Source organism: Pleurodeles waltl, chromosome 5 (assembly GCF_031143425.1).
Source record: "Pleurodeles waltl isolate 20211129_DDA chromosome 5, aPleWal1.hap1.20221129, whole genome shotgun sequence".
NCBI lineage: Eukaryota > Metazoa > Chordata > Amphibia > Caudata > Salamandridae > Pleurodeles > Pleurodeles waltl.
In genome coordinates this window covers 14,726,399-14,735,453 of record NC_090444.1, presented here as the reverse complement: position 1 = coordinate 14,735,453, position 9,055 = coordinate 14,726,399, and the positions used below count along the sequence as shown (strand labels likewise).

The following is a 9,055-nucleotide window of genomic DNA, read 5'->3' as shown; positions in this document are numbered from 1 at the left end:
GTAGATGCCCAAACCGTGATTAATCTTGCTAGATGTAGTGTGAACATCGCTGAAGTGGGAATGGATGAGCCCCTCGGATTTCAAAGCTCCTGCTTCTCCGGGGATAATTATTTCTTTCGTCATCAAGGGGTCTGTCTTGCTCTGTAATTCTAGCTTCAATCCTCAACTGTATTTCTCAAGTGACTTGACCTTCCGATAGTCTGAGAGATCTCCAAAGCTGTGGTCCGCCATGATGTCCCTGATCTTTTCCTGTAAGTGCTGCTGATCTTCTGCTGCCTTCAGAAGGAACTGTGGCTGCAGACTCTTCCCACGCACCGCCTCCTCGAACCCTTGCAGCCGCCCCACATCCTTGTCAGACAGAGGTCCTATGTTTTGTCTGCAGCTAGTATCAATGTCTGTGTTGTCCGTTGGTAGGGTGTTAAGGATGTCTGCACGTACTTGGTGTATTAGTAGACTTGAAGCTTCTTCAGCATTGTTTTGCAGTTTCATGGTGTACTTGCCTCTGTATTTCCTCGTAAGCCATAGCTTCATAGCAGCCAATGTTTCAGCATGTACCTGGTCACTGGGTTCATGTTCCAAGCCAATTCCCACTTTGTTACCCTGCCAAGTCTGTCTCCTTGTCATGGGATTAAAGTATTGAAAGTGTTCCCATGTGGTGGTGGCGTCCCACATCAGTCTGTTTGTTACAAATACTCTAGGATTACGAACAGGTTCAGAGATGTGAGTGGCGAGGACAGCCATACCGTCATAAATGTTGATATTGTTGCTTATCGCCTCATGGTTTCCATCAACCCAGCTTTTAGCCATTTCCACAAAGCCATGTCTGTTCCCCATGTTCTGCATATCGCCGTAGGCTAGTTTGTTTAACATGCTCTTATCAACTGTGGCATCCTCTCTTAATGCTCCATAATACTCAAAGTAAAAGTCATGCAGATTCATTCTGTAAACAAAATCCTTGAACCTGTAATATATATGTGTATCACGCAAGCTTTGAACAACTTCTTTTTTTATTGAACGCAAAAGCATGTGTTGTTTGTTACGGTTTACGTGGTACCATCTCCAGCTTTCCCCAGGTTTCTTTCAGATTGAAATTATTTTCGATGATATTTGCCTCTCTTAATTGCTGTTCATGCTCGAGTAAGAGTTCCGTTCGCTTGCTGTTGGTGGTGCGGATTATTTCTTGAATGTTGGCCCACAGATCACCCATGCCCTGTACTGTCCTCACCGGCCTGTCCACAGGGTCCCCATCTACCTGGTGGACCTTAACTAACTCTTCTGTCGGGGTTATCTGTGAGTCACTGGAAGAAAAAAGGGAGTTCACTTTGCTGTCAATGATCTCACTGATGTCAGCATCAGCCAACTGGTAAAATGTCTCCCTGTCGTTCACAAAGGGTCATTGCTCGGCATGGGAATCTCTGACACAAGCGGATTTAATTCCTTTTGCTCTTCATGCCACTGGTGACTCTTTCTTGAACTGTCTGTACTCTCATGAATTTTGTTGTCATCCCCTAAGTAGAATGTGTTTTTATGCTTTGGGTTCTGATGGCTCCAGAGCTCAGAAGCATCTGACTCTAAGGTTCTCTTGGTCCCATCAGGTAAGACATGGGTTGTGAGAGTTCTTGCCGAGATGGACCCAACTTCCATCCCCCCCTCCCTCATATTCACCAGAAGCTCCTCCACAAACTGCCCTCCTTCAGGTCCCTCACCAACAACACAGGAAACCAAACTAACTTCTCTAAGCGTTTTACTTTTCCTAGACATGTCAAGCTCTGCTCCTTCTTTTGAAAGGGACAGGAGGGAGTCAGCTAATTCCCGAGACGTTTTACCACCCAAGCGAACATCTCCATCTCTTAGGCTTCCGTGACCTACAACAAGGAGCTTTGTTTGCGGCATGAGCTCCACGGTGTTGGCGCCCCTTGTGCGGAGAAGAGAGAAGTGATGCATCTTCTCATTCCATTGCATCAGTGTCCTCTGCCTGCTGGTTCCGCTCTCCTTCTGGAACAGGTATTCACCACTGGACTTCACTGTCTCATCGGACCCAAGCATCAGAATGACTTCATGGTTGACACCTTCAATCTCGGGCAAGCTTCGCTCTGTGTCAACTGGATCCTTCTCACATATTCTTATTGCAGTCTGTGGGCGAAACAAGAGGTGATCAATATTTTTTTCTCGCATCAGCGACCACTAGGGAGACCCACATAGATAACACCCAAGTAACAATGATTTACAAATATACATATAGCCCTGTAACTTCAGGATATGATAACTGTGGTTATAAATGTGCACCCCATGCCTTGTAAGATCACAGGCTGAAACACCACATAATCCTGAAGTCAACTTCTGGAGCTCAAACTTTTTGTATCGTAACCCCCATTATTTTCTGCAAATGCTGACGGTTATGCCTCTGATAGTGTGCTGGAGTCTTCTGCCCAGACCTCAGTGCCTGTGCTCTCCCCCAAAACTGTTATGTTCACTTTGGAAACGCCACATTGGCAAAGATTTTACCCCCTTAAAAGTCCCTAGTACATGTTATCAGGGGTACTCAGGGCATGGGTGATAAAGGGGCCTCAATACCTGCAGCACGATCATGTGCCATCCCGTGTGACCCAAATAACCTACTGACAACAGTCCTGCCATTGCAGTGTGAAGGAGCAGTGCCAAAGGCTCGAACTCACCTGCTCACCGTGCATGGCACAGACACATGCACTGCTTTTAATATATATGTCAGACACCCCTAAAGAAAGCCTCCTGAGCCCAAGAGGTAGGGTGCATTATATTAAGGGTGAGGACATATAGGTGCAAGCTTATATGTCCTTATAGTGGTAATCCCCACTGGAAACCACTACAAGTGGCAGCGGTCCATAGGATAACATGGGCTGGCACCCGGGCATACTCAAGGTCGCCAGCTCCATTATGGTACCGCTGAACTATGCCATGGTTGGTATCAAACAACATACCTTCTAAAGCCTGACATGATTCTGCTACCTCCGCTATTGGTGTGAAAGTAAGATCTGCATTAAGGGCTAGTAAGGGGGTGCCCAGCTCCAACCTCAGCAGAGCTCTTAAAAACAAATTTGCGGCCACTTAAAGTGAATGTAGGTTTGCATACCCCCAAAGCTCAGCCCCGTAGAGCGCTGCTGCTACTGCCTTTTGTTTATAAACTTGAAATATAATACTAATACCACTAGCACCTGCCTTATGTCTAAACTTCAGACTTGCCCCAACCATATGACTCAGGATTGTGGGTGCCTTCTAGACATGACTTCTCCATTGCAATTTCTCTGCAAACCATATCCCCAGATAGTCGTACTGCTTAACAGTCTCAATTGGCACACCGCCTAGCATTAGCTTCTGCTTAAGGCTAGGGTACGGCTCAATACCTAACTCATTGTTTTGGTTCCACTGATGGTGAGGGATTTCCTGTTATATTAGTCTACGAAGCACATTAATAACCCGTGGGTTGCTTTTTCTGTTTGCACCATCAATACTGCACCATCACCAAATAATAGTATGAGAACCCTTTTTCTGGCTATAGTGGGGACATCTAGGATTTTTCCAATAAGTATTCCCCCGCATCATTTAAAAGAGGCTAAAGAGTACAGAAACCAGCACACAACCTTGCTGTGCACCCTATTCTCCTGGGAAGGTTTCAGTGCTCTCATCTCCCAACCCATACCAAACTCTAGCGGTATTATCTGTATGAAGTGTCATTATTGCCTGCATCAAAGTAGTATCAGCCTCTTGGTCTACTACTCACCTCCATATCTTCTCCAGATAAATTGGATCAACAGCTGCTTTCAGATCCACAAATATTAGATACAATGAGGACTTCCTTTTGACTTAGGGCTCCCATTGTAATAACGAGACTGCTGGATTTGGGCAGCAGCACCACAGAGGGTGGGAGAATGAGTCTGATCCCACACTGTATGGCAGCTGTCGGCCTAACCCTTTCGGCTAACTAGAAGCACCTCGCCAATACCCAAAGTAGAGGTGATTTGTAGCAGCCTTTCGCATGACACTCAGACTTCCCAGGGAAATCGTGGTGGAACAGATCTTACTCCTTTCTCCCAGTTACATTCATCTCACATGTGCAAAGACAAACAGAAGCAGGAATAGGTTCAAAAAGCTTTTACTGAATCAACTGCATTCTACATAAAGAGGCATGGATTGCAATTATGATGATAATGAAACATCGTATCGAAAATGAAAAATTGTATCATAGCCCTGACTAGAAAAGTGAAACAATAGAAAAGTCTCTCCACACTGTCACAATAGTGATTCTAAAACCCCTACATGCACTACTAAGATTCTATATGAGACCATAGCAGTGTTAGCCAGGACAGGATGTCTGCTGGGCACTTCAGGAGACCATAGCAGTGTTAGCCCTAATGCACCCTTCTGTTCCCTTGAAGGAAACTCATCCCCCATACCTGTGCTTGTAGGTAGAGAAGAGGTTTGTTAGTTTCCTGAGAGTCCTCCCACATGGATGTAGAGAAGGTGCGAAGCCTCAGCAGAAGCTGCGATGACAACATGCAGCATCCGATGGTAAACTAGCTGGAATTTCCTATCTTATGTATAGTGGGCAGTGAGGTGTTTTTTATAAGAAAACATCTGTTGTTCTAAAAAACTGCCCTGACGTGACAACATGTATATTTTTGTGTATCAGTGGAGGGTAGATGATGTACTCTTTGGACCAGCAATACACAGCAAATTTATCATGTTTAGCCTTGGGTTGAGCACAGGATGAAAATGTTGTGCAAATAAATGAATACAAAATTCTGTGCGAAAGGGCAACTGATAAAAATGATAAACATCTCCACTATAATGAAGCCTTTGCTAAAATAATAAAAGGAATAAAATGCCATGTAGCTAAGTGAAAAGATACACGCTGTAGGCCTATAGCTAAAATAACGTGCCCATATAAATGCTAAAATAGCCTCACAACTCCCTCCCCATTGTCGGTTCAAAGTGTAGAGGTCTATAATCAAACCTAATACTAAAATCGCCATTCATACACGTAACTAAAATACACAAAGAAAGATAAAATGTCTATGTTGACAAGCAAAACAGGCAGGGCCAAATTAAAAACTGGTCAAATTAGAATCTGGAAAACTTGAACATGAATTGAGGCCAAATGTCAGCATATCAACAATAATCATGGTCTTTTAGAAAATCGCCGATGCCATCAATAGTGATGGAATCCAGGAAAGACCTCACTTCGACAGATGTTAGCATAACCAATTTGTTGCTAAGTAAGGCGAGAGAACACTCATGTTCCATTGCCTCAGCCACAGCTCCAGCTGATGCAGCAGCATCCCGTGCAGTGACAGTTGTTGTAGAACCAGTAGCCGCTTGATCCACAAAGGGCAGCTCATAGGAAGCTTCCCGTAGCAAATACAATCTCAATGTGCATGTCTAATAATGAGCTCTCAGCGTGAACATCAAGAGATCTGTGTTCAAAGATGGTAGGCACTGCATAGCAAGACACACTTCCATTGCATGTTCAAATGAGCACCACCGACATTGAAAGATGGGCTGCATGCAATTCAGAACCAGCCTAAATGACAAAGACCTGTTGCACTCCAGTTGTTTCAGGAGTGGTGCTCCAAAATACTGCATCATGCGTTCATGACATACTTGGGCTGGTGGAAGCACCATCAGTCCTCCTTTTTGGGATTGGGCAGCCATTGCGAAGAAAGAATAGCAACTGCAGAATGCCACCAATTAATGCCAACGTAACATTGAATCCCCCCAAAACATTCAAGAAAATAGAGTGTATGGCTGAAGGTATTACACCAAATATAAAAGAGAAAGTGCTGATAAAACCAGAACGAACAGCCTTAAAGAAATGTACATTCTCAGTGGTGTTTGACACGTTAAAAATTCACCCTATAAGTTCATCAAAATGTTTTGGAAAGTTGGTATTTAAATGGGACTGTATTTCTGCAGAGGACCTCGCCATTTGGAGAGCATAGGTCTTGCGGGCAGATGTAAGTGCCACATGCTTTTGAAACAAAAGAGCCTTCTTACTGCTCAGCTTGTCAAAATTCATGTTTGAAGTAGCAATATGAGCCAATATTTCTGCTCCCTTTATCTGTTATGTGGGGGAAAAAGCATATTACCGCAACACACTGACAGATGAAGCCGCCAAATCAGCAGTAGCTACAACTGCTGTTGCTGCAGTAACCCGTTCTGGAACGAAACCAGACGATGACATATGGGCTGCTGTGAAAGCCACGCCTGAAGGCTTGCCCTATCCAAAAGCATTTCCTGCTAAATATTCCTACCGGATGGGAGGCTGCCTTGTAGCCGAAGTCAAAGTACCAGGCCTGGGGGTTCGAGCAATTATCAACAAAGACATAAGATCAGAGTTGATTAAAGCAGCGCATGAGGAAGTAGCATCTGCCCATGCTGGTGTGGCAGCTACAATATTATTGTTGCAAGCACGTTATTGGTGGCCAGGTCTATACAAACAGGCCAAGCAGTATGTCCTTTGTTGTGACATCTGCCACAAATTAAGGGTTGCACCGTCAAACACCCACCGCAGACAGCCCTCCTAATTTCCAACAAATCTTTACAATATGTGTACTTGGACCATTGTGGGCCCCTAACACCGGACAGTGCATACAAATACATTTAAATCGCTGTTGACTCTTGCTCCAGATTTCTATGGGTGTGGCCACAATGCTCTGCTGACTCTCGGTCTGTTATTAAAGATTTGCGAGTCTTTATCGGTACATATGCAGTTGCGGCTTTCCACTCGGTCCAGGGCCCTGCTTTCACCTCAAGATCATTCCAGGACACCATGGCTTCATTAGGGGTCCAACTCAATTACTCATCTGCAGTTCATCCCCAGGGAAATAGTGTTGTGGAGTGAAAAAACTGTGATTTAAAGCAGTCCTTAATAGCCAGACTTTTAGGTACCAGTCGTAGTTGGATTAATCACCTGTATGGAGTCCAGAGCGCACTAAACATTCTGCCTAGAAGTTGCCTGGGGGGTCGTACTTCATATGAGTACCTGTTTGAAACTCAAATCTATTTTTCCAGATCTTGATGGTCCTGGCATGGAGGCAGCAGAAACACCTTTTGACATAAATGGACGTGTCACTGTCTTGCAGGAATTACAACAGTTCAGTGACGACAACTCTTCTGCCAGTGCTGCCTCCACAGGAATTAAGGATGTACCAATAACACCTACCAGCTGGACTCCTAAAGTTGGGGATCTAGTAGGTGAAAAGGTTGCTGTGAAAAAGGAGTTTGGTCCTTCTTATCATGCACCGGTCCCAGTCTTGGGAATACACAGTAGCTGAACAGTCATTCTACAACCGTTGCCTGGTGCTAAAGAAAATCGCTTTGTATCTATAGACAATGTCAAGTTACACCATGTGGCCGATCCTGCACAGCAGATCAAGAGGAACAACCAGTAGTTCCAGAATCCCTCTCACTACCGGTCAAGAAGTCCCTCTGCAAGTTTTGAGGAGCAATGGTGACACCACTCCAAGCTTGGGGATGGTGGAAAATGATCTTGCATTAGTTTCACTAACATCTGTTACAACCAACAATACAGAAATTATTGATCGATTTGACACAACTTCAACCCAGACGGATGTCGTCATTTACTATGAACCACCGCAGGAGACCCCTACCAGTTCTCCTCCTACAAAGAAAGCTCCAGTTTTTGCACAAACTGCTTCTGGATACTTTGCCTGCGTCACCGACACTTCCTTGGACTCATTTGCCTCTTCTACATCTGAACTGCCAAAAATACGGAAGCTGATAAACTGGCTCAAAACAAATTACTTTATTTTCACATGGAACTATCTGTGGCATTCCTTGACTGTATTAGCTTTCCTCCTTTGGATTGGCTTTGTCATAACATTCTTTCTATTAATACATGGCCATTTTCTTCCTGAAAGCTGAAGTGGTGGATGAGGTCCTAAAAAAACAATTTTTCTTCTCACAAGGTCCGCAGAGGCTTGTTTTTCGTCAACATTTCCGCTATACCAATTCCTGATGGGATTGTTTGGGATAAAGTCACATTTGATATATACGACCCCGCGGAGGTCATTTAAATACCATATCTGTTTAAACTTTCAATGAACAATGTAATAATACCCAGAGTTGTTTCTGATGACTGGGATGTGAAAACAGATGATTCCATGATGACTGAATTGCAGTATTTTACTGTATTTGAAAGTGAAGATGTTTATTAATCTAAAGAGAATTATGGTGATATGTTTTGCTATAATTATTATAGGCACCATTTCATTCACAGAGCAAGTACCCCAAAGACTATTTTTAATTACACACAGTGGGAACATTGTCCAACTCCACCACAAGGGAGTTCTAAAACATATTCGGAAAAGCTTGCATATTTTTCTGGGCACAATGTTAAAAATGCTGAGTCATATCATTTTAAATTGCCATCAACTGAAAATGTACATATATTATTAACACATACAAAATTAATTTATTTGGATTCCTTGGTTTCCCGGCTGGCTATGGAAGGCTATGAATATTGGCTGAAGTCGATTGACTTAAAAACTGTGTGGGGAACAAGACATTGGCAAATAAAGGGGAAGGAAGATTTATTTAGAACATGCCTGATACCTGTTCAAATGATATTTTTAAATGAAACTGTACAACAGACAAGTAGTTTAGGCTTAGCAAAAATTAAGGATTTGAATGCGCCCAGTATTCCTGCCCCTGCAAAATTTTACAAACGGCAGAAGTATATAAATGCAACTGAAGATCAGCTCGATGAATGGGTCCAGAATGGTACGTTTAATGCTTCACTGTCACATCCCTGCGGGTGGTTATTGTGACCAATAGATACCAATGGGTGTCATGAACGTTTTAAAAACTCCACGTTTTTTTTTAGAACAAGTAGGCTGGACCCTCGCTATGTGTCATCTGAACATGCGGGTTTAGTAACAACATACAGTGTAGGGAAACTATGCCAGCAATGGTTGAAGAGCTCCTCACTGGATGCTGTTAGAAAACACCTCAGTCTTCTGTCTAATAACACTGATTTACAGGACTTCCTGTTAGGCCC

General features: G+C 43.6%; 1 protein-coding gene across 1 annotated transcript in view; it reads right to left on the bottom strand.

The window, feature by feature from the left end:
* Window positions 1-1,283: 1,283 nt before the first annotated feature.
* The window catches only part of LOC138295278 (uncharacterized), a 77,557-nt gene continuing 69,785 nt past the window's right edge, over window positions 1,284-9,055 (bottom strand). The window contains exon 4 of the mRNA XM_069233474.1: window positions 1,284-2,133. Coding sequence (XP_069089575.1) covers window positions 1,384-2,133 — 750 coding nt within the window. The 3' untranslated portion in view covers window positions 1,284-1,383. The remainder of the gene's footprint in view (window positions 2,134-9,055) is intronic.